This window comes from Paramisgurnus dabryanus, chromosome 21 (genome assembly GCF_030506205.2).
Source record: "Paramisgurnus dabryanus chromosome 21, PD_genome_1.1, whole genome shotgun sequence".
Lineage (NCBI taxonomy): Eukaryota > Metazoa > Chordata > Actinopteri > Cypriniformes > Cobitidae > Paramisgurnus > Paramisgurnus dabryanus.
In genome coordinates, this window is record NC_133357.1 from 8,712,903 (window position 1) to 8,738,058 (window position 25,156).

The following is a 25,156-nucleotide window of genomic DNA, read 5'->3' on the forward strand; positions in this document are numbered from 1 at the left end:
TTCAATAAATATCTGTAATTGCCATTTTAAACTTTGCACTTTGATTTTACTGAAAACTCTATTAAGAGCCCGATTCATATTATGTTTGTAAGGAATTTTTTTTGCATTTGGCCTGTGATGTACATTAGCTGTGTTTCCATTGTCATTTAACTCATTCCCTGACAGCCTTTTTGAAAAAAGTTGCCTGCTAGCATTTTTTGTGATGATTTTTTTTTTTTTTTGAAGTTCACAAAATGCCTTCCAGGAAAATGTTCTTCTATACACGGTTTCAGCAGTAACAACATAAACAAGCAGCAGTTGTGGTCCGCATGTAACTTCCGGTAAACGGTAAATAACAAAAAAGTTCTTTAAATGTAGTTTATTTATATAACAAGCAAAAACAACAACACATAGATTACCTAGGAAACCAAAACATTTGTTATTTTCGACAAGGTATTTCTTCAAGAGATCAGTTTAGCAACTAGTCAGACCATTAAAAAAAAACAAAATCGGAAGTAAAGTTCGGATCCAGATGTATATCGCGTCAGCGCACGTGCGTTCGATGAAACCTTCTATAAATATATAAACATACAAATATATCAAATGAAAGAACAGACTCTCTGCTTTCGTACGAATGAACAAGCAAACAAAACTGAAAAAAATCATCCTATTTTCATTTGTTCTCTTAAATATGGGTGGGTTTCTTCAAAAGTACAAAATTTTGAGCAAAAAGCTGAAATACTTGTATTTTTGTAAAGGAATTTTGTTGGAGATCAAAGTCAGAACGATTATCAAAACATACGTGGAGTTTAAAATGATGGTAAATTAGTTTTGTTTGTTTTTGATAAACTGGGTAAGAGAAGAAAAGCATCATTGACTGGCAAATGTTTTCTCTTAATTGACAAAATAACTCGTCAATGGCAGGGAACAAGAATTAACATTGCACATTGGAAAAACAGCCAATGAGAACACGTACATTTCCATTGGTTGTATTTTCAATTCAATGTTAATTTGTGGAATTTAAAGGGTAATGGAAACACAGCTACTGATGTGCATTAGAAACATTCTTCATCAAAACCATTTTGTGTACATTTATAAACTGATGTGTTACTTTATTCGTTACTTCAGAAAATATTATTACGTGATGCACGTTACTTGTACTGCGTTACAACCAATAACAAAATCTCTTACATCTCATTTACCAAACAACCATCTGTGAATGTGCCAGACATCACTTCTAACATTTCTCATTTCTGTACGTGATCCAAGGTTTGTCTTTTTAAGATGAGATTTCTGTGTTATTTGAATTAAAGACGGTGGTAAAGCAATCCATGTTTTCATAGCCCTATACACTACTGTAGGTTTAAGAAAATGAGTTTTTGCATTGGGGAGTAAATCTCAACCCTCTGAAGGCTGTCTAGTAGCATTTATACCACTGTTAAATGGATTATACCTTAACGTGTACCGCCTTCTTGCATGAAGTCAACAACGCAGTGCTGGGCCTAGAATTGATATAAAATAACTCCCATGACTGCTGGTATTCAAGTTTTAAAGTTTATTTGTATGGTACTTTTTACAATACACAACAGTGTGAAGTAAGTCATACAACAGTAATAAAATAATCTCTGTACTTAAAATATGATTTTATTTAAGAGTTGTTAGATTAAAACATCAACAGGTCAGAGGCACAGATGTACAGGATTGTGACTGTAATCCATCAAACCTTTGAAGGGAAATATTTGATGTATTTTAAACAACTTAAATAATCATACAATGTGGTCTGAAACCACTCATGTAAAGCATTATTTTGTTTGTGTACGATTGAATGATATGTGTTTGCATATATCAACTAAACATAGTATCTAAACAATACTTCACTACCCTACTGTAGATTTAAAGGGGTCCTATTAAAGGATTACTCCACTTTCTTAAAAAAAATCCAGATAATTGACTCACCCCCATGTCATCCAAGATGTTTATGTCTTTCTGTGTTCAGTCATGAAGAAATGAAGTTTCAATAAGCAAACTAACAAATACAATAGGGGTCTTCGCCCCTTCGGGGCTTGACCCCTAATTATCATTTTTGGCAAGTATGCATTTTTAAACCACAACTTCTCGTCTTGCAGTAGCTGTGTGATGCGCCAGTGTAATAACATAGAAAGATCATGCGTTACATATGTGAAACTCACACTTGCATACTACAATAAACATTTTAAACTGACACAAACATTTTAATTAGTATCATTCCTCATACAATAACGTCTGAACTAGAGTTCTCAACGGGCCTGAAAATTACAACCCGACCCGACCCGGCCCGTGGCTTTTAAAGCCCGGACCCGATGTAACCCGACACATCAACGTGAATTATCTGTCCGAACCCGACCCCGCCGACCCCCCTCCTGCCTTTTTTTTCTCAAACACGTAGGCTATTATCATGACCAGCAGATGGGAATTCAAATCAAGCTTTAATGTTCACGCCTTTTAACAATACAAACAACTGAAACAATAAACTTTAAATATAGGCTATATAAATATGACTTAAATAAAAATCACACAATAATAAATAAAAAGAACTCAAACATGTACCCAGCCAGCGGCTTTTCCTCCTGTAGTAGCAAACAACGGTGAATTCACCTGCGGCAAGTTTACTTTTCTCCATCTCTTCTTCTCCAGACAACAGGCGTGCACGCAGTGATAGCAATAAGCTCCGGGGCGGATCCGCTCTGAAGCCGGCAGCTCCGGTCTGGATCCGTTGCTGATCCGCGCCGGAGCTTATTGCTATCCCCCGCCCCTCTCTGTGATGCACGCAGCAGCCAGAACAGACTTTCTTTACGGTGAACAGCAGTGATGATTAATAATTTTTTTCACGAAGCGTAAAAGATTAAGCCCGAGGTCTGACCCGACCCGACTCATTTGCTTATATTTTTGACCCGAACCCGCGGGTCCCGCCGGGTTTGTCGGGCCGGCCCGACCCGTTGAGAACTCTAGTCTGAACGCTCCTATTTCTCCACACTTGTAAACACTGCTGAAGTTGTACTTTCGCATACATACATCATGATGACTCGTGTGACCTTTCCATGTGATCACCTAATACGGAAGGTCACGCTAGCGCCTCACACGGCTAGTGCAAGATGAGAAGTTGAGGTTTAAATTTTTTATTTTTCTTGCCAAAAGTGATGATTGTTTCACTATAAGACCCTTATGCGTCTTTTTTTTTATTTTATTTTTTTTATTGAACAAAATTGAATAATTACAATCAACAATTATGAATAACATTATAAGAAAAGAACAAAAATACCAACAAAAATAAAATAATTATAATGGCTCATATCAGATAAAAGAAAAAGTATACATTTACAAGAAGGCGAGGACATTATAAAATTTAAGAGACATCACAGATCAAAAACATTGAAAAGATTAAAAGTCGTGCAAATTGTGCATGTTTTGATTGCTTTCTTGTTGAGAGAAAACAAAATTGTTTTTAAATACTGTTTAAACTCTTGCAAGAATACAACATAAATTGGTCTACAGTTAGAAAATTTGCATTTATGTATATAAAACCTACACAAATACAAAATCAGATTTATTATAAAACACACATTTGAGTCTCCTTCAAAAAATCCAAAAATAACAAATTTAGGACTCATGAAAAAACCTTTAACAATATTATTTGAAATAAATAAACCAACATATTTCCAAAACTGCTGAGTATAATTGCACAACCAAAACATATGAAGAAGTGTTTCAGTGTCATTCTGACAAAAGGTACATATGGTGTCGAAATTAGAGTTGAATCTTTTCCTTAGAAAATCTTTGGTAGGGTATATATTATGAAGTAATTTAAAAGAAACTTCTTTTACTTTGTTTGTAAGTAAAAATCTTTGTTGCAAGGACCATATGTTATTCCAATTTAAATTATCAAAAAGTCTATTCCAATATGAAACTGCAGAGGGAGCACAAGCAACATTTTCAATGAGTATAGCTTTTATTTTATGGTTTCTTCCTTTCTTTTCCACAAAACATATCTTCCCCATAGGAGTGTTCACAGGCTCCGGTAATGAAATTGATCTTATAGATAATGTGTAATTTTTGAAAAGCATGTACAAACCAGATGGTATGGCATCCATAACAATGGCAAACTCTTTAGGAGTTACTGGTATATTGTATTTCAAAAGAAATTCAGCATATCTGAACAATATGCCTTCTTTATCAAAGAGCTGCCCCACAAGATATATTCCATTATCAAACCAGTGCTTATAGAACAAAGACTTATTTTTAAATAAAATATTCCTATTGTTCAAAATATAACACCTGTGGGGGGAAAAATTATGCTTGTACATAAGATTCCAAGCCAAAAGAGCCTGTTTGTGAAAGTTAGAAAGTTTAACAGGAAGTTTTTGAATATCATAATTGCACATTAAAACAAAATGTACTCCACCCAATTGTGAAAAGACAAAGTGAGGGAATATATTCCACACAGAGGTTGGGTTATTAAGGAATCGACTTAGCCAATTGATTTTAATTGAGCTGTTTAATGTATTGAAATCAATAAAATTTAGTCCTCCATTTTTGTGAGAGTTTATTATGACTGCCTTCTTTAAATAGTGGGGTTTGTTTTTCCATAAAAACTTAAACAAAATACTATCTATTAATTTGCAAGTGGACTTGTCAATATGCAAAGATTGAGCAGCATAAGTGAGGCGAGATAAGCCCTCAGCTTTGACAAGTAAACTTCTGCCTTTTAAAGAAAGGTCCCTTTGCAACCAGCAGTTAAACCTTTTTTTAGTTTTTGTTATAATTGGATCAAAGTTCGCAGAGCACCTTAACTTGTCTTCAATTATCTGTATACCTAAATAAGTAACACTATTTTTAACAGCAATACCATTAATTGAAGAAGTCAAGCAATTTTTAACTGAAAGCAGTTCACACTTATTAAGATTAAGGTGTAGACCTGAAGCTCTAGAGAAAAGCTGGAGAGTATGAAATGCAATCGGAATTTGAAGAGAGTCTTCCAAAAATAAAACAGTGTCGTCTGCCAATTGACTAATAATTATCTCTGAATTATCAACACTTATACCTTTTAGATTACTTGTTTTGACATACAAGCTTAAAAATTGGGTAGCAATTATGAAAAGATAGGGAGATACTGGACATCCTTGTCGTACACCACGTTTTAAAAAGAATCTAGGAGAAGTGCTATTACCTAACTTCATGGAACTATTACTATTTCTATACAGCATGTGGACCATTTTACAAAAAGTTTCACCAAATCCAATTCTATGCATCGCCTGAAACAGGAAATCATGTTCTAGTGTAGTGTCAAATGCTTTATAATAATCTAAAAATAACAAAAAGCTTTCTTTTGGAAGTAAATGTGAGTAATCCAAAATATCTAATATTAAACGTATGTTGTTTGAGATATGTCTATTAGGCATAAATCCTGATTGTGTTTCATCTATAATAGAATTTAGTACTGATTTAATTCTTTTAGCCATTACTAAGGTTACTATTTTGTAATCATTATTTAGTAAGGTGATTGGGCGCCAATTGTCTATGAGAAGGGGGTCTTTGTTTGGTTTTGGGATTAAAGTTATTATTCCTTGTCATAAAGTAGGTGGAAGAAAAGATTTTTCTATGCTTTCTTTGAAAACCTCTAATAAAACCCTTATGCGTCTTTGAAGCTGCATTGAAACTGTAAACTGTTGAGGTCCACTAAATGGAGAAAAATCCTGGAATGTTTTCCTCAAAAAACTTAATTTCTTCTCGACTGAACAAAGAAAGACATAAACATCTTAGATGACATGAAGTGAGTAAATTATCTGGATTTTTTTAAGAAAGTGGAGTGATCCTTTAAGCCCTCTTACAGAGTTTTAGAAAAGGTTTTCATGCTTGATCAAAAACATCATTTTTCACAACTGTTACATAATTGCAGCACCGGTATGTCACAAACAGAGCTCAGCTAGTATGTGAAGTCCTAACTAAGTATATACTTCACATGATGCAAATATCATCATTAGAATTGTAGACATGTACAGAAGTATGTAGGCCAGGAGAGGTATAGTAATGTCTTGCAATGCAAATGTGAAGAATCTGGCAAGGAAAAGCATGTTAACACAATACTAAAGCTGCTCAACCAAGCTTCATTGTGTATACCTTGTGAAATAAAGTGTTTGTGCTGTAGTTCTGCTGAATATTTCTCTTTGGAGTGGACTTTCAGATGTTTTCTATGCTTGAACAGCAACATTACACACAAAATAAAGTTATAAAGTAAAAAGCACAATAGGACCCCTTTAATCACAACACACACACATTTCAAGGTCACAGTATTGACTGTAAACAATTACAGTTTCCCTGAGATTTCATTTAATAAATATCACAAATTAAAATAAATATAGTACATGACATCATCAAGGACATCCGTTCTGATTTTCCTGATATATTCTGGGTCAAGAGTAAGCATACAAGAGCTAAAGGCAGACAATGCATTTCTGTTAGATGTCTAAAATACACCACTACACAAACTTCAGTCTCCACAGCTTTACTTTAGCAGCTATTGAACATCATCATCATCATCATCATCACCCCAGCTAAGGGTTCTTCATTAAAACATGTCTTCATCCCCCAATTTTTTTTTTTAATATTTGTTCTCAAATGTTCTTTGTCATTAACATAAAAGTCAATCTAATTCATTTTATTACTTCACATCAGACGTATTTGATATTATATTACAAACAATGTAATCCAGTGATTCTTATAAGTAAAACAAATACTGAATGAAAGAATGTAAAAATGTTACATTACAGAAATCCGACTGAGATTGATTTAGTTTACAGTAATGAGAATAGAAACAAGTACAGAAAATCTTTTGAATGACCTGGAAATGTTTTTGTCCCTTTTACCGTCATGTTGATCATACGTATTGCTGAGGTTTCTGAGTTGTTGAGGCAGAGTTGCAGTTTTTTGTTTTCTCTGTAGAGTTTTTGCCGGCGTCTGCTTGACATGAGCTTGATGTTTCTGAACAGATGGACACAGAAACACAAATAATAATAATATTTGGGTCATGTTTACATCGCAAAGCTTTTAAAATAAACATTATTATGTATAATATATATTGTACATTAATGTTTCATTTAAAGGTGCCAAAGAATGCATTGTAATAATCTGTTAAATTCTCTGATATCTACAAAGAAGGTTTGTGACTTTATTAAGTGCAAAAATGATCCAGAGTCAGTTTTTCGTGTCAATTTACAACCCTAGGATTTGTCTTTATAATGAAATGATCTACTATTATCTTATTTGAAGGGTTATGAATAATAATGATGAGCTCTGCTCTGATTGGCTGTTTCTCCTTTAGTAGCTCTGTGTGTGTGTGTAAACAGATCTTATGTTTGAGTCTGTATCAGATTTTGAGGAATAATCAATTGTTTGGAGATTGTTAATGGATGTTTATGAGTGGTAGGTTTGTGTTTTTTTCAGTATGGACCTGCAAAACGTAACTGTAACGTCAATAGTAGAACTTCAGCCTAAACGCTAGCATATAGCATTAACTAGCATATAGCGCTAACTCAGCTGTCACAACTTTGTTTTTAGCATTGTAACAACGTAATAATTTAATGTGTCATTTAATGTTGTGGTGTACATCTGGACTGTAACATCACAGTTGGTGTTATGTTGTGATTGGTCTGTTTTCCAGCGGTCTTTTGCATGCACGAGGTTTACATAAGAAGGAGGAAACAATCATGTTTGGGGCTCATGATATGTCTTTCCCATGCACACAACTCGTTTTATTCATCTATGCCTCCATAAATACAGTTTTACATTCTATGGCATCTTTAATGTAGCTGAATTTTAGTGTAAAGATAAGGTAAGATCATACTTTATTAATCCCCAGCGTGAGAAATTTTGATTTTTTTTTACTACTAGATACAGTAAGTAGAATAATATTACAAAAAAACAGTTAAACTTTGTTTATTATATCAAATAATAATTGATGAACACCCTGCAGTACTGCCACAGAGACAGACAGACAGAGAGATTGACAGACAGATCTTTACTGTGGAAGACTCATGCATGTGTAATATTTTATATTGTTGAGGGTTTTGTCTTACTTTGTAGGTTTGATAGCGCGTACTCTAAACCCATCATAGCTTTCATCTGATTACTTCTCAATCTGGCCAAACCAAACTTCTACAAGAAGAAAACAACATGAGAATACTCCTGAACATCTTAAACATGTCTGATAAAGTCTTGAATGGATGAATGGATCGACTGATAAAGCCATGGATTCATTACCTGTATCGGTCTGGAGAGTCCAAACACTCCTGAAGAAATCCAAGCCTCTCTTGTCAGCCGTGTCCAAACGGGCCGGTCCCGCTCACCAAAAAACACGCAGCGCTCCACGACCCGCTGAACACAACACACATGTGTCAGTCTGTTTTCTTTATACTACCTCCAAAGGCATATTGTCTATTCTGTAGTATGTACTAATATAGCAGAAACATTTGTGTGTGTGTGTGTGTGTTGTTATATACCATTAATTTTGCATGATTTATATTCCACGTCAAGGTCGTGAGGCTTCTGTTGCTGAGGTCAACGATTGAATCCTCAATGATATAAACAGAACGTGATAGGTTCCCTGGGAAGATGCACTCCGCCCACCGAGGAAGCCGATTGGTCTTGGTGAGCAGTCGACGAGAGATAAGGCAGTTATCTGATGTCACTTTACGAAAAACTACATCCTCCGTCAAAACGTGAGTGCTGAGAGAGAGAGAAATGATAACTTAAACTAATGCTACTTTCATTAACATTTACAGACACAACACAAACACTATGATGATGATGTCTGAGATCAGCCGTACGGTGTACCTGTATGGGTTTGGGTATCTTTGCCAGAACGCTGTCAACACAAATTCCCATGAGCTCTTGATGTCCGTCTCACTGAAGAAATATTTCCCCATCACAACCTCTGACGGATCTGAACAACAGAGACCTGAAACAAACATCAGGTTATTCACTTTTGAGAAGTATAGCATTTAAATACATTGGCAAGAAAAAGTACGTGAACCCCTAGGAATGAAGGTGATCTGCCATCAAATGTGATCGGATCCTCATCAAAATCACAACAATAGACAAAAACAAAATGTGCATAAACACACAAATCATTATGAAAACACCCATTAAACATTCACATATATGCATAATTATTATACACAATACACACACACACACATATATATGATGTAAACATTATTCTTCAATTATTCTGCAAACAATTAGTTGTGATTAATTGTTATGTAATACAATGTTACATAAATGTGATCCAGTCTGTTTAAACCCAGCTTAAGTCATTTATTTGTGATTTAATCTTCTTGGTATCTTTAATATTGACTGAGTAAGATCATGACAGAGACTGAAATCAAACTTTGATGCTCGTGATCTCATCATTAGTCTGAAACTTTAACCTGGATTACACAGACACAGATAATGTAACTGTACAGTATAAACACCATATTCATATACCATAGTATTTAAATTTTTTAAAAAACAATGCTTTTGATTCATCTGCTTCAGATTAAAATCCCACTATTGTTTCCACTGTAAAATCATTATAAATGAATGGGGGATCAGTTATTTATTTACATTATAACCCGGATGTTAATAATCTTAACAGACAGTATATAGAGCATAGACATTATATATAATGTCTATGATATAGAGTATAAAAATTATTGCAGCCATGATGCTAATATTTACCATGAAGATTTACAATTATCATATAATATTAGTTTATTTACATGGTAACCCAAGATACTAAAAAGAATATTATGGTATTTTAATGCTATAGTGGTGCGTCACTTCAGGCGGAAGCATCGGTTACCATAGTGATTATCTGTTACGGCCATAAAGCGGAACTTATGAAAACAGACCATAAATACACACACACGCGTGCGTGGTTTAATGTGATCGAGTATAATAATGTTATAATGATGACTGTATCATGTTTATTATAAATCAGTGAATAAACCTCCAGACGAAAAGAGTCGATATCATGTAAACAGTGCTCAGTATTTCACTCTCAACTTTATTTTACACATTTACATTTCTTAACAACAAATAAATCTTTATAATGACGAGTGAAACCGGAATCAAACATTGAGAATATTTTAAATAAACAACACGCAGTGAATCAAACTCACTGTAAATCCGCAGATCCGTTGCTGTAACGTCCGCTTCATTTCCGCCTTGTGCGCGCTCCCGCGAGGCTCTCTCATCAGCCGCGCGTTGACATGCTACTGCTGGCTTTAATATTCACACACATTTAACACCGAATTCACTGTACTTATCACGGTAAAATAAAGATAATCACAAATACATTTATTATTAATTAAAAAAGAGCGAACAATACTCACAAAATCAAAAAAGCCACAAAGACGGGCCGTTTCAAATCTGAAGGCTGCAGCCTCCGGAGGTCGCATTTCCAGGCTGCATACGTCATCAAGACTGTCTTTTTTTCAGAATATTAACAATTATAAAGTTGATAGTTTTTCCTAGTTTATCGTAAACTGTTGTAATATACTAATGAAATACGAATGTAATACTCAGTTAATTTTAATAAACCAGGCTTGATGACGTATGCAGCCTGCATATGCGACCTCGGGAGGATGCGGCCTTCGAAGTGAGAAACAGACACTGAAAACATTGAATTCACTGTACTGATCACGATAATATACAGATAAAGATCATCAAAAATACAAGTAAGAGCCAATAATACTCAAAGTATCACAAAAACTCACATTTACCTGTATGTAAACTAATTACAATTACCGTTATAACTGCATATTAAAGACTACACAATTAATGACATGTATTACGTGGAGAAAGCAAGACATTTGTCAAAAACAAAATCTATATTGAATTTATTAAAATGCCAATATTTCTTCTTTTTATACTGCACCTTTAATGTTTTCCACCAGATGGCGCTGTGCGAACAAATTTAAAACTACAAATCATCTCATTCATAAATCAATGCATAACTAAAGCACACTACTAATACACACTACTCAACCAAAACCCACTGTAAGAGTTTAATCTTTTATTAAAACAGTTTAAACACATGTGATTGATTATGATGTTGTTATGTCAGCTGATGTGTGAATATATAAGAGTATTTTAATTGTGGTTTGTTATATTCAGGTAAAGGATGCACATCATCCCCTCCCACCCCTCATCCTCACATCCAAACACTGAATCTCATCACAAACACCCAACACTCAAAGCTTCATCGACCTGCATCACTATGAGTCCATCTGTGATTTATCACATCATACGCATGGTAAGAAATCTTTCAGAAAGTTAAGAGTTTAACATGAGGTGATGTCTAACTGAGTCTTGATGTTATTGTTGTAGATGTGTTTGGTGGTCTGTGTGTTCGGATGGCATGATTTAGACAACAGTGAATATGACTGCTGGCCTCTGGACAAACCAGATGAACTCAACATGATCGACTGTGGAGGTCACAATATTTCTTATTTTCACTTCATTTATTCGAGTTTATTTTCTCGTCCATCACTTTATGAATTGATATTTATGTGTTCAGGTTTGGAAATGGCGTGGATTCTCCGTCCTCCAGAGAAGGTTCTGAGCGGTGAAGAGTTCACTGTTATTTACTCCGTCACAGTCAGAGATGAGTTTTACCAGTGGGCTGTCAACAATAATATATTCATACACAGGTCTGTGTCTGTCTCTTTATCAATCTCTACAGGAAAATACTATTTTATTTCTAAGGTAAAGTTAAGACATGTTAGAGTTTCTTCTGTGTCCCTCAGGTCCATCACAGACCCAGATGAAGCCAGAAGATTCTGTGAGCATCATGAATGTCCCAGCAACTGGAGAGATGCGAACGGAGAAAACTGCTGCATCCATCATGCCAACATCCACTCCTGCCCCATGGGATTCATGGTACAAAGTTTCTTGCAGCAAAGTTTCTGCTTTCATCGAGAAAGATTTTAGGCTGTATATTTCAATTTGTGCAAAACTTCTTACTGTAAAAGTCTGTAAAAGAATTTATGAACGTTTAAAGTTGTAATGTGTGCTGAAGACTTCATCAGATATTTCATCCTATCTTAATTTATTTTCTTTTTATCACCTCTCAATATGGGTAGGCTTCCACAAAAGACCAAATTTTGAGCAAAACGCTGAAATAATTGAATGTTTGTGAAGGACTTTTGTTAGAGATCAGATTCAGAGCATTCATCAAAACATACACAGAGTTTTTGGATCAGTTTATGTTTCAGTATTTTATAAGTTGGGTAAGAGTGACACCTAGTGGATAATAACAGAAATATGGATTGCTGTAAAACTCATCATTGTTAGGGAAGCGTTTTCTCTTACACTGTCAGAAATAAGGGTACAAAACTGTACATTATCTGTAATTGGGGCTGTACCCTAAGTTTCTGTTTGGTACCTTTACAGGAATACAAAACAGAATACAATTTTGGGTAGATGACCGTAACTTTAGGACCTACATTGTTAGATAAAAGTCAAAATATGTACCCTAGCTGTCAGTGGGGCAGCACCCTTTAAAAAGGAAATTGTATGGACCATTAGGTACAGATATATAAACATTTAGTACCAATATGTACCTTTGAGATACTAATATGTATTTTTGGGGTACTAATAAGCTCTCTTTGGTCCCAGTATGTACTACTGAGGTACTAAAATGAAATCCTTAGGTTCAAAGCTGTACTTTTTGAAAGGGTACAGCCCCAGTGACAGAAAAGTTACAGTTTGGTACCTTTATTTTTGAGAGTGTATTTGATGAGACAACTCGTCAATGGTGTGGAAAGAGTTAACTACATTTGATAATAAATCTTACTCTGGATCACAAAACTAGTCATAAGTCGATATTAAGATATTAATTAAAGATCATGTTCCATAAAGATATTTTGTACATTTCTAACAGTAAATATATCAAATAAATATTATACAGGCGATTTTCTCAATATTTTCTCGATTGTTTGGTACCCTCAGATTTTCAAATTGTTGCATTTCAGCCAAATATGACTGTAAGAGCCAGGTATGAGTTTATTACTCTGAACACCTTTTTGATCACTTATGGTAATTAAAGCACCTGGTGGTGGTGGAAGAGGTAAAGCATGCATATGTCTACCTGTTTGGTTTAGGATTGGAGAGAGGGGGTGACTGGGGAAGTCTTATTTTTTGTTGACTGCTGAAGAAGGCTGTTTGGACACCATTTCATATGCCAGTGAAATAATTATGAAATGTATTGGATACACAACCTTGTTTGTTTCTCACTCAAATAAATCTATAAAACAAAGTCTTTGGGTTCATTATCATTGAGGAAGCGCGTCTGGCAATTAGTTTCCCCTGCTCGGATTGTCGCCCACAACAATCATCCTAACAAACCATCAGTGGAAATCTCAAAGAATAGATCTCATTTTAAATCTCACATTCAAAAAATGTACCCATATGAGTGGTTTTATGGTCCAGATCACAAATACATTTTGATGTTTTATCTTTGTGACATTTAGAATACTTTTTGCTTCTGACCGGAATAATTTTTAAATCACATTCTTGAGTTGTAATAAAATAGAGTTTAAAGCTTTTGCAATGTTTAGGTAGTGATATTATCTACACTGCTGTTCACTGTAGCTGTGGTTTGTATTTGTTGTGTAGAAAGAGGCAGAGGAGAGAATCTGTGGTCCTTGGATTCCAGATGATGGAAAAATCTTCACTCACACCATCTCGACTTCTGGAAAAATGTCCCAGACAAACTGGACTGCAAAGGTCAAACACACACACAGCTATGTCTATGACTGTAGACTGTATGATGATGAGGTCATGATGATGTCATGATGATGCTCTGTGTTTAGGTGGTGTTGTTTCATGAGGGCTTGACGTCTCTGATCGCTCACATCCGTGTGGGAAACATGCAGGTCGCACTGGAGGCCAAAAGCTCGGTCTTACCTGCTATCAGTAATCTCTCTCTCTCTCTCTCTGTGTATTAGTAAAGTTAACAGATGCTAATAAACATTACAACAATATTGTTATTATTATTTGTAGTCTTTATTAATACACTTGTTGTGTACACAGCTGATGTATGAATATTGTGTATGTGTGTGTGTGTGTCAGTGTGTGGTGATGGTATTTGTGAAGAAGAAGAGAGTTGTGCAACATGTCCTGCAGACTGTGGTGATTGTCCACTAGGTTCTACTGTACAAGCTGCAATCGTTCTTACTGTGACCATCGTCATCATCAGCTTCATCATCAGTGCTATGGTGAGCACATACAGATTGTAATACTGAGCTTATGAATGCTTATGACTTTTACAATGAACTCTGCTACACATATTTCTCAGATGATATTGTTAAGATGTCTGTGTAAAGTTGTGTAGTGTGTATAGATTTATGTTTTTGTGTTTGCAGTGGTTTAAATATCAGAAACAGAAGCTCTTCTGGGATGAAAGTTGGATCATTGACTTCAATCAAATTAAACAAGGTGAACAACCTGTGTGTGTGTGTGTGTGTGTGTGTGTGTGTGTGTGTGTGTGTGTGTGTGTCTGTCTGTCTCTCTCTCTCTCTCTCTCTCTCTCTCTCTCTGTGTGTGCTTTAATATTTTGTGTAACGTGTGTGTGTGTGTGTGTGTGTGTCTCTCTCTCTCTCTCTCTCTCTCTCTCTCTCTCTCTCTCTCTGTGTGTGTGCTTTAATATTTTGTGTAATGTGTGTGTGTGTGTGTGTGTGTGTGTGTGTCTGTCTGTCTCTCTCTCTCTCTCTCTCTCTCTCTCTCTCTCTCTCTCTCTCTCTCTCTCTCTCTGTGTGTGTGCGCTTTAATATTTTGTGTAATGTGTGTGTGTGTGTGTGTGTGTGTGTGTGTGTCTCTCTCTCTCTCTCTCTCTCTCTCTGTCTCTGTCTCTCTCTCTCTCTCTCTCTCTCTCTCTCTCTCTCTCTCTCTGTGTGTGCTTTAATATTTTGTGTAACGTGTGTGTGTGTGTGTGTGTGTGTGTGTGTGTGTTCAGATTATGTTGCCCGGGCGACCATGGGCAGTATCATGAGCGTTCCAGCTGCAAACAGTGACTCCAATGCCAGTTGTGTGACAGCGCTGAGCTCATACACGGGTGTTAACACATCACGAAAACAACTCTACACACACACAGGCATCTAGTGAGTACACAAACACACACACAAACTGTACAATACTCACACACAGTCCGCTATGAGTCAAAAGCTTTCACTACAAGTTAATCTGCATGTAAGTACTTTGAGTCCATCGTTTCTTTTGTGTTTTCAGTGACGGACGAACCGTTGCCATCAAGAAAATTAAATCAAAAACATTTTCCCTTACAAAGACCATTCGTCAAGAGGTGAAGCAAGTGAGGTAAGAAACATAACAACACAACGTTCTTCTCTTTCTAAATATCCTCCATCGCATTCAAACGTTTATGTTTGTCTTTAGGGAACTGGACCATCCCAACCTCTGTAAGTTTTTTGGAGGTTGTGTGGAGGTTCCTAATGTTGCCATAATAATCGAGTATTGTCCTAAAGGAAGTCTGAATGATGTTCTACTGAATGAAGAGATTCCTTTAAACTGGGGCTTCAGGTACACACACATGCACACACACACACACACACACACACACACACACACACACACACACACACACACACACACACACACACACACACACACACACACACACACACACACACACACACACACACACACACACACACACACACACACACACACAGGCACACTGATAAATTTAAGCCATACTCAAATCTTTTTTGACATTCTTTCTATTTTTAATAAATTCAGAAGCTTTATAATTTTTTTAGATTCTCCTTTGCTACTGATATTGCTCGTGGGATGTCTTATCTCCATCAGTATAAGATCTGCCACGGACGCCTTAAATCATCTAACTGTGTTATAGACGACCGCTGGGTTTGTAAAATCACAGGTATAATACAGTCTCAGCACACCTGTTCTCTATAAGACAGACAGAGATTGACATGACTTTACTCTGAACAGATTATTGTCTGTGGGTTTTTCGGCGTGAAGACTCTCCTGAACCTCTCACTACATATCAGCAGAGACTGAAGGAGGTCTACACACCACCTGAAGCTCAGAATGGGGACCAGGAGCCCACTTTAGCCGGAGATGTGTTCAGGTGATCACACACATAAATCCCTTTCTCTCTTCCACATCTTTAAACAAATGGAGTGCAGTATTTATTGTTTTCTTTGTGTTCTTCACAGTTATTCAATAATCTTACTGGAGATTGCCACTAGAAATGACCCAGTACCTGTGAGTATGTCAACATCTGTGTGTGCAGTTTGTGCAGTTATGCTCTTATACTCACTGTCTGTCTCTCCGTCTGTCTGTCTCTCCGTCTGTCTGTCTCTCCGTCTGTCTGTCTCTCCGTCTGTCTGTCTGTCTGTCAGGTTGAAGACAGCTCTCTGGAGTGTGCCTGGTGTCCTCCACTGCCTGAATTGATTTCGGGTAAAGCTGACAGCACCTGTCCCTGTCCTACTGAGTACGCTGAGGTTTGTTTATATGTGCTCAACTTATGAAAACATATCTGGATCACTTATATCACCACATATCAAACAAAAATATATACAGAAAAAAATGAAGAGACCACTCCAGTTGTGCATTGAATCATCTTTTCTAGATGTATTGTGACTAAGGCTGCCAAAATTAACGCATTAATAATAATTTGAAAGTAAAACTCAGAAGTGACATAAGAGCAAATATTCATTTTTGAACTATTCCTGAAATACATGTAAAACATTAGTATTGTGCTGTTTAAAAATAAATAAAAACTTGTTTTCTTCATTCAAGATCTGAAAACATTGCATCTTTTTATCATTGCAAGTTTCTCTGTTTTCAGTTTTCTGCCAATCAGTGCAAATAAAAACATTATTTTTATTAGGAATTTAGCAGAAATGTTGTCCGTATATGACAGATTTAAACAAAAATGACTTAAACACATATACCTCTATATAGTAAATGTAGAAAAACTGAAAACAGTACTGATGAAGTACATAGTTCACATCAGGTTTGAGACTCAAATGTTTTAAAGTCTCTCTCTCTCTATTCTATCAGCTGATTCGAAGGTGCCGTGCCCATAACCCTACCCACCGGCCCACTTTTGAGCAGATACGCAAGTTTGTCAACAAAATCAACCCACACAAAGTCAGTCCTGTGGACATGATGATGGAGCTGGTCAGTACCACACACACACACACACACACACACACACACACACACACACACACTGAAGTATACACACAGTGTCTTTACAATAATGTGTGTGTGTGTGTGTGTGTGTGTGTGTGTGTGTGTACCTGGTATTTATCACGTTGCGGGGACCAATTGTCCCCACAAAGATAGGAATACCAGTGTTTTTGTGACCTTGTGGGGACATTTTGATGTCCCCATGAGGAAACAAGCTTATAAATCAAACAACATGATGTTTCTTGAAAATGTGAAGTAGCAGAAGGGTTTCTGTGATGGTTGGGGTTAGGGAATGGGGTAGGTAAGGGGAATAGAATATACAGTTTTTACGGTATAAAATGCATTACGTCTATGGAATGTCCCCACAAAACATGGAAACCAGAATGTGTGTGTGTGTGTGTGTGTGTGTGTGTGTGTGTGTGTGTGTGTGTGTGTGTGTGTGTGTGTGTGTGTGTGCGTGTGTATCTCCGTGTGTTTGTTTAGATGGAGAAGTACAGTAAACATCTGGAGGTTCTGGTGGGGGAACGAACACAAGATTTGATGCTGGAGAAACAAAAGACAGACCGACTTCTTTACAGTAAACAAACATTGTGTTATTAACAGTAATGTGCTGTATATTTAATACGGACAAGAGATTCTCTGCCTGTCTTCTGTAAAACTGAATTGCAAAAACGTTAAGTGTGAAAGTATGGAAGCTTAATTCCGCCACATAAGAAAAAAAATCATGCTCTGGTTAATCATAATTATTAGGGGTGTCACGATTCTCCAATTCCTTGATTCGATTACATTTTTAATCCATTTTTAAATGAAAGACAAAAAATGATATGCCTTTATTATTATTATTATAGTTTCACATTACAGTTTTTTTCGATTGCTAAACGCCAGTGGGCACAACTGGAGTCACATGTGCAAAACTCTAACTACAGTCTGCACAGCAGCAGTTCATGTGGACCAAACTCTAGTTCGTTTTTCATTGCTTGAACACAGTTTTCAAAACTTTACACACTTATTCCATGACTTTAATCACAACCTGCACAACACTGTGGATTTACAGCACTTTGTTCAAATGCTAACACACTGCTGTCAAAACTGTGAACCACACATTCAAAACACAATTGATTTCAGCCTTGTGCCTTTCAAACACTGCTGATTGCAATTTCATATAAATATAAATTTCAATTTCATATATGTATTTCATTTATATATAATATTACCTTTCATGTACTTTAAGTTTCTACCTTTTTTTCTCATTACTGTAATTCCGTAAATTACTACAGACAACTGAAGCAAACTGCTAATTTTCATTTACCTTAAAAAATTATGGTGTTCTAAAAAAATAATGTGATAAATCAATAAATAAATCATTCTTTAAAGAAAACATTACTTGGTGTGACATCACCGAAATTGTTAAAACTGTAAAGATATAAAGTTAGTATTTTGTGTATTGGTGTTTGATGTTAGTGTTTTTCCTCTCAGTGTGTTGTGAGTGACAGTGTGTGTTATCTCAGTGAGGGTTGTGTTTAGTGTTTGGCTGCACGGGGTAACACTTTATTTTACGACCCGCAAAGTACCGCGTAATTAAACCGAATTTACAGCGTACCTATTTGTAACAACAGGGTAGGTAACCTGTAGGTATAAGGGAATAATATTTTAAGTTTGGGGTAATAAGGGGCATGGGCGTCGGAAGCAAATGAAAAGTGGGTGGGTCCCCACATATCCCCCCCCCACCCCCGAAAAATACATTTACTGCAATATTTGACATTTTCATGTTTCCTTTTAATTAGCCTGAAAATTTGCGTTTATTAAATTAAATACAGTAGCCTATTGCGGTCGAAATTCTGGTAATAGCCCTTTAAATATTTTGCAAATAATGACAGATGTCATGTTTCATTTATCTTTCTCTGTGTCATTTTTTTCTCTACTCTGCTGACAGTAGGCTACAATGTTTATTTTTTATTTTGAGGAAATAAAAGGAAAAACGAATGAAGGTAAACTGATACAACTTTTGTATACCTTTTTTATTTGTTATACACAATCTCTCTTTCTCTCTCTTAGAGAAATATAAATGTGAGATTCTGGAAATGAGATCACTTTATTTTATGGTATCCGTCGGGAAACAATGCTGTCATAAGAGTTTGAGCATGTGTACTTCTAAAACACAATCGATTAAACAGAGGTATGACTTTATGAATTATCTGCAAATGTACCTCGCAAATAATAAAAATATGTGAAGACGTTCATATCGCAAATGAAAAGTAAATGGCTTCTGTAAAAAAAACTTGAAAATATTCCAGCGATCGTGCCATAATCAAAATAAACTATTTTACAGCAGTAATAATGTTTTAACGAGTAGCCTACACTTTTAACGTTTGAAAGGAACCCCATTTAGTGCTGTGTTAATTATCATTAAAAGCAAAACGGGAGTCTCTGTGCCTCCGCGACAGACGCAATTCTTCTGGCATCTCTCCTCATCATCTCCTCTTTCTTTCTTCTGTGTCTTGAACTTGGGGCTCGAGTCCGAAGGTTCGAGCTGCCTTTAAGAACACCAAGCTAAGTTTGTTTACCGTTAATTATTAAGACTAAATGGGCAGGCAAACTCGTGAAACAATGAAAATAAAATAATCCGCTTTAATATGGTTTTACACGTCTATAGAAAATATACTATAAATAAAGCAGTTATTAATTTTCCTAATGCATGGTTTTTTGACATTTACTTCTGTTTAAAACGTTATACATTTGGAAAATGAGGTTTTCAGCACTATGTTCGAACAGCAACTCAGCGTCCACTCACCCCCGCGAATTATGTTTAAAAGCTGAAACGGGTCCGCGGTGTAAAAAAAGCAAAGGTTAGGGATCCCTGCTCTAGTGGAATGGATTTGGACTAACAGCGCTTTGATAAGTTAACAGACAAATGCGCTAAATTAGAAAAAAAGTGGGTGGGTCCATTATCATTGGTCTTAAAAAGTGGGTGGGTCCTGTCCCACCCACGTATAATGGTTCCGACGCCCATGATAAGGGGGTAAGAATATGAAGAATTATAAATTATTTATACTCTAAGTATTTTATAACAACAGGGTACCTATTGTAATATTACGTGGTATGTATGACTTAGTCAAGTCTATGGGGAAATTATGTTTTATTTATTTTTTATTGTGAATTTTTCATATTGACTACTGAATGTTGTATACAGTCAATGTCTACGAGCCACATCGGCAAATAAATATAACAGCATATCACTTTTATTTTAGTAGCCTATATTACTTGCTTTTAATAACAAAAGTCAAGCTGATTTAATGTGGTTATCTTTTTTTTAAGGTAAGTACAATAAAAATAGCAACTTTCCTATTTACCAGGAAACTCCTACATTTGCGGACATATTTGAAGTGGTGCTTTGCAATTTATTTACTGTAAACACAAGTATTTTAGCCAAATATAATTTATGCAATGGCAAACCAGAATGAAACGACAGCAGATATCAGCTCCCACTAAAGCAAAAGACGACTACATGCGTAGACTACTGCGCAGGTGTAGAGCGCGCGGTCGTCTGCAGGAGGTTTGGTGGAACGCGATCCTGAGGTGAAATTTCTTTAAGAGGTTTTAAAAACGTTCTACACTGTGTAGTACAGCTGCGAGTGATGTTAGCAGGTTCCGCATGCTGGATAAGGTGACTGGTTTTGTTAATACATGACTCACGCATTTCAAACAATGTTTTTCAAGAAAGTTGCTAGCTAACGGTAGCAGGTTAGCTAGCACATAAGTAAGCCTAAAATTTATAAACGTAACTGGCTTAGAAAACTCTGTTTCTGTCAAGGCACAGTGAAGAAACATTTACTGAAGGCTTTCATTTATGTTTTTTATATGTAATGCAGAACAGCATTTGTGAGACGACATCAACTCATCATCCGAGTGGACAAGAACACCAACAGAGGAAGCCAAGCCGCAAAAACAATGAAAAATTGTCATGACTTTTTATTTTAAATAAAAGTTATGTGATAATAAACATTAAGTGTTGGCTTAATTATAGTGTTTTAAAGATGTTTTGAAATAAGTTGTTTTAAAATAAAAATAACAATATTCTGTATGTTTATGGTATTTACCCTATAACATTTATTAACAAGAGGTGAACAAAGCACCACTTTAGTTTACAGCCCGCAAATATGAGAGTTACCTGGTACATACACGGAACAAGCGGGGAATAAGCCCCACTTCAATTTACAGCCCGCAAATATAAGAGTTACCTGGTACATACACAGAACAATCGGGGAATAAGCCCCACTTCAATTTACAGCCCGCAAATATAAGAGTTACCTGGTACATACACAGAACAATCGGGGAATAAGCCCCACTTCAATTTACAGCCCGCAAATATAAGAGTTACCTGGTACATACACAGAACAATCGGGGAATAAGCCCCACTTCAATTTACAGCCCGCAAATATAAGAGTTACCTGGTAACTCCTGTATACATATACAGATCAAAGAGGTACAAGTTGCTATTATCTTTATTGTGTGTTATATTTTATTTGCCGACGTGGCTTGTAGACATCAACTGTAGGCTATACAAAACACTTCATCAGGTAAGTAGCAAATATGAAAAAAAAACCTATTACACATAGACCATATTACCCATAGACGTAAGTCATACATACCACGTAATATTACAATAGGTACCCTGTAGTTATGAAATACTTAGAGAATAATTTTCAATATATTCTTACCCCCTTATTACCCCGAACTTAAAATATTATTCCCTTATAACTACAAGTACGTACTGTAGAGGTACTCTGTTGTTACAAATAGGTACGCTGTAAATTCGGTTTAATTACGCGGTACTTTGCGGGTCGTAAAATAAAGTGTTACCAAACATACTGTATGTAGAGTTAACCCCTTAATGTTCAAACCAAATTTGTGTGTGCATTTGTGTTTGCTGTGTATTTTTTAGGTATGTTGCCCAAACAGGTGGCAGATGACCTGCGACAGGGCAAACCTTTACAAGCTCAGAGTTACATCAGTGCCACAGTCTTCTTCAGGTAAACACACAGAAATATTCCCTCACAATCACCTTTCATATTTTGTTTTAGCTTTATTAGAAAAGCTCTTCTGAATAATAAAAAATATAATAAACAGGCTCATGTGGTAAAACATTGTGTTAGTTTGTGGGTTCAGTTTCCAGATAACACAAATACTGACGTACTAATAAAGAAAATGTATTGCTTGAATCAAGTGTATGATAAAAGGCAACTGCATGAAGGTAAATATTATATTAAGACTCATTTGATCTGATGTTTGTTCTTTAATTTCTCAGTGATATTGTGGGTTTTACACAGTTGTCCAGCTCAAGCACACCGTATCAGGTCGTTGACTTCCTCAATAAACTCTACACAACCTTTGATGACATCATTGACAACTATGACGTCTATAAAGTGGAAACGATCGGTGACGCGTGTATGTGATTTACTGTAATAACTTTAACGCAAGACACTTCTTTTCACGTTTAATTGTTTATATGAAGAATGATGACCTTGTTTACCCTGAGCAACTGCACATATGACTAACTCAGCAGCTGTTAGTATTACAGTGTTTTCATGTAAATGTGTAAGCAGCTGTAGTTGTGTGTATTGTAGATATGGTGGTATCAGGGGTACCCAGAGAGAACGGGATCCTTCACGCTTCAGAGATCGCCAGCATGGCTCTCGACCTGCTGTCCGTCTGCAAGACCTTCAGAATCCCCCACAGACCACAAAACCAACTGCAGATCCGCGCTGGAATACACTCAGGTCAACACCAGACCCACTGTGTTTTAAACCAGCAGGCATATGATTGACCTTCAACGTTGAAATATGGTTGAAATAATGTCAGTTGTATGTTCAGTGTTGATTCAATTTGCAAAATCAAAAGGTGTAATTCAACATAGATTTAACCTTGTCCTTGACATTGAGTCAACGGTGAATAAGAGCCCTTGTGATGTCTCTTTCAGGTCCTGTAGTGGCAGGTGTGGTGGGAACTAAGATGCCACGCTACTGTTTGTTTGGAGATACGGTCAACACAGCGTCTCGCATGGAGTCGAATAGTGAGGGTACAGATGTGCTCTTTCTAAAGCTTTACTGTAGTGTCTGTGCATCACCAAAACAGCATTCATTTTCAATGTGCAAATCATTTACTTTTGTGTGATTTATGTGTACTATGCACAACAACACACAGCTCTTTTAACTTTCACATATAAAACACATCAATTTAATTATAGCATAGTTAAAACTACAGCCACTGAATGGTCAGACCATCAATGAGATATAAAAGACAAAACTAAGTACATTCTTTGTAAATACATGTTTTAAATATATGATAAATGCAGAAAGTAAAGCTTAATTAAATATATTTTTGAATTTGAAAACCTTCATATAACCTTCATATATTAGCAATAGCATATATTACAAAATGTATTTCAGGGGCAAAAAATACATTTTTATTTTTTTTCTGGATGTATAAATGTATAAAGTATATTTTTGCAGCTGAAAATATATTTAGTTTTAACCTTCATTGACAACAAATACATTTCTAATTTTACAACCTATACGGCAAAAAATATATTGTTCCTGGCCAAAATATATATGTTGTTACAAAATATATAAGGTATAAAATTAGACTAAGTATATTTCTGCTATTGAGCAGTTTAAATAAAATTTTATTTTTTTTAAACCTGTTATATTGCAGGTTTATAAAATGCAAAGTTTTTCTTCCAATGCAATGTTAATGGCAAAAATATACATTTTTGTAAACATATATGTCCTCACATACATTTTTTTTTTGGCCATTTGTTTGTATATTTGAAAATATATTTCTTTGTGCATATCTCTTTAGCATTGAAGATTCAGTGTAGCTGCAGCACATTTTACCTGCTGGAAGAGATCGGTGGCTACACGCTGACCTGTCGAGGTGTGTTACAGGTGAAGGTGAGTGAATAACGTTACACTCGTACAGCGTCAGGTAATGTTTGGGATGAGGCTGTACAGTGTTGTTTACTCTCATGTGTGTTTTGTCAGGGTAAAGGTGATATGGTAACATACTGGCTTGAAGGGAAACGTGCTGTGGCTCCCAGTAAAGATTCAAAGAAACCAGTGATGGTCCAGGAGCCTGACAGAGAGGACTACACCAGTATCCCAGGAGTCCTCAGCCCATCTAACAGCACTGAACTCCTGTGTGACCCCAACTAACTGTCCTAGCACTACCGTAAATGTGTCCTTATACTGGAGATTTCTGCTGTTTGAATGTTTAATACAAATGTGTTGTGTTTTAAAACACAGATCCTCTTCTTAATCAATATTATTATCATTAACTACAGTAGTTTATAACTGTGACAGTGAAGTTAACTGTAGTTTAACTTAAGGATGGTGAAGTGTCTGTGAACTCCAGGCTCGCGTGTTTGTAGTCTCGCGTGTTTGTGGCCTTGAGTGTTTTGTAGTCTTCGGTGTTTTGTAGTCTCGGGTGTTTGTGGCCTCAGATGTTTTGTAGTCTCGGGTGTTTGTAGTCTCGGGTGTTTTGTAGTCTCGGGTGTTTTGTAGTCTCGGGTGTTTGTAGTCTCAGGTGTTTTGTAGTCTCGGGTGTTTGTGGCCTCGAGTGTTTTGTAGTCTTGGGTGTTTGTAGTCTCGGGTATTTGTAGTCTTGCATGTTTGTAGTCTCGGGTGTTTGTAGTCTCGGGTGTTTTGTAGTCTCGGGTGTTTGTGGCCTCGGCTGTTTTGTAGTCTCGGGTGTTTTGTAGTCTCGGGTGTTTGTGGCCTCAGGTGTTTTGTAGTCTCGAGTGTTTTGTAGTCTTGGGTGTTTGTAGTCTCGCGTGTTTGTGGCCTTGAGTGTTTTGTAGTCTCAGGTGTTTTGTAGTCTCGGGTGTTTGTGGCCTCGGGTGTTTTGTAGTCTCAGGTGTTTTGTA

At 36.2% G+C, this 25,156-nt stretch overlaps 2 protein-coding genes and 1 long non-coding RNA gene across 3 annotated transcripts; 2 read left to right on the forward strand and 1 right to left on the reverse strand.

Annotated features, from left to right (window-relative positions):
• Positions 1-6,247: 6,247 nt before the first annotated feature.
• Positions 6,248-8,962, reverse strand: prelid1b (PRELI domain containing 1b). Its single transcript, XM_065275670.2, has 5 exons — positions 8,845-8,962; positions 8,511-8,736; positions 8,272-8,385; positions 8,088-8,166; positions 6,248-6,993 (listed from the first exon to the last, which is right to left on the reverse strand). Exons 1-5 carry the CDS (start codon positions 8,934-8,936, stop codon positions 6,890-6,892), a joined length of 615 nt encoding a protein of 204 aa, XP_065131742.1. The 5' UTR covers positions 8,937-8,962; the 3' UTR covers positions 6,248-6,889.
• On the forward strand, positions 8,847-24,776 carry LOC135764994 (atrial natriuretic peptide receptor 1). Its single transcript, XM_065275669.2, has 24 exons — positions 8,847-8,984; positions 11,173-11,311; positions 11,386-11,491; positions 11,576-11,708; positions 11,805-11,937; positions 13,675-13,785; positions 13,872-13,974; positions 14,131-14,276; positions 14,424-14,496; positions 15,014-15,158; positions 15,286-15,372; positions 15,451-15,594; positions 15,834-15,955; positions 16,027-16,165; positions 16,254-16,302; positions 16,440-16,541; positions 17,104-17,223; positions 17,719-17,812; positions 22,178-22,265; positions 22,541-22,680; positions 22,860-23,012; positions 23,213-23,311; positions 24,094-24,185; positions 24,276-24,776. Exons 2-24 carry the CDS (start codon positions 11,180-11,182, stop codon positions 24,444-24,446), a joined length of 2,682 nt encoding a protein of 893 aa, XP_065131741.1. The 5' UTR covers positions 8,847-8,984; positions 11,173-11,179; the 3' UTR covers positions 24,447-24,776.
• On the forward strand, positions 20,757-21,363 carry LOC141281348 (uncharacterized). The gene is made up of 2 exons (XR_012335617.1): positions 20,757-20,899; positions 21,105-21,363. It is a non-coding gene; the product is annotated as an uncharacterized lncRNA (long non-coding RNA).
• Positions 24,777-25,156: the final 380 nt, after the last annotated feature.

Excerpts from the sequence above, each read along its gene's own strand:
- prelid1b (XM_065275670.2), bottom strand. The coding sequence starts at position 8,936 with ATGGGGAAATATTTCTTCAGTGAGACGGACATCAAGAGCTCATGGGAA. Across the intron at positions 8,737-8,844 it reads AGATACCCAAACCCATACAG|CACTCACGTTTTGACGGAGG; the intron begins GTACACCGTACG and ends TCTCTCTCTCAG. Across the intron at positions 8,167-8,271 it reads GACTCTCCAGACCGATACAG|AAGTTTGGTTTGGCCAGATT; the intron begins GTAATGAATCCA and ends TTCTTCTTGTAG.
- LOC135764994 (XM_065275669.2), top strand. The coding sequence starts at position 11,180 with ATGCACATCATCCCCTCCCACCCCTCATCCTCACATCCAAACACTGAA. Across the intron at positions 14,497-15,013 it reads CTTCAATCAAATTAAACAAG|ATTATGTTGCCCGGGCGACC; the intron begins GTGAACAACCTG and ends GTGTGTGTTCAG. Across the intron at positions 15,373-15,450 it reads CAAGAGGTGAAGCAAGTGAG|GGAACTGGACCATCCCAACC; the intron begins GTAAGAAACATA and ends GTTTGTCTTTAG.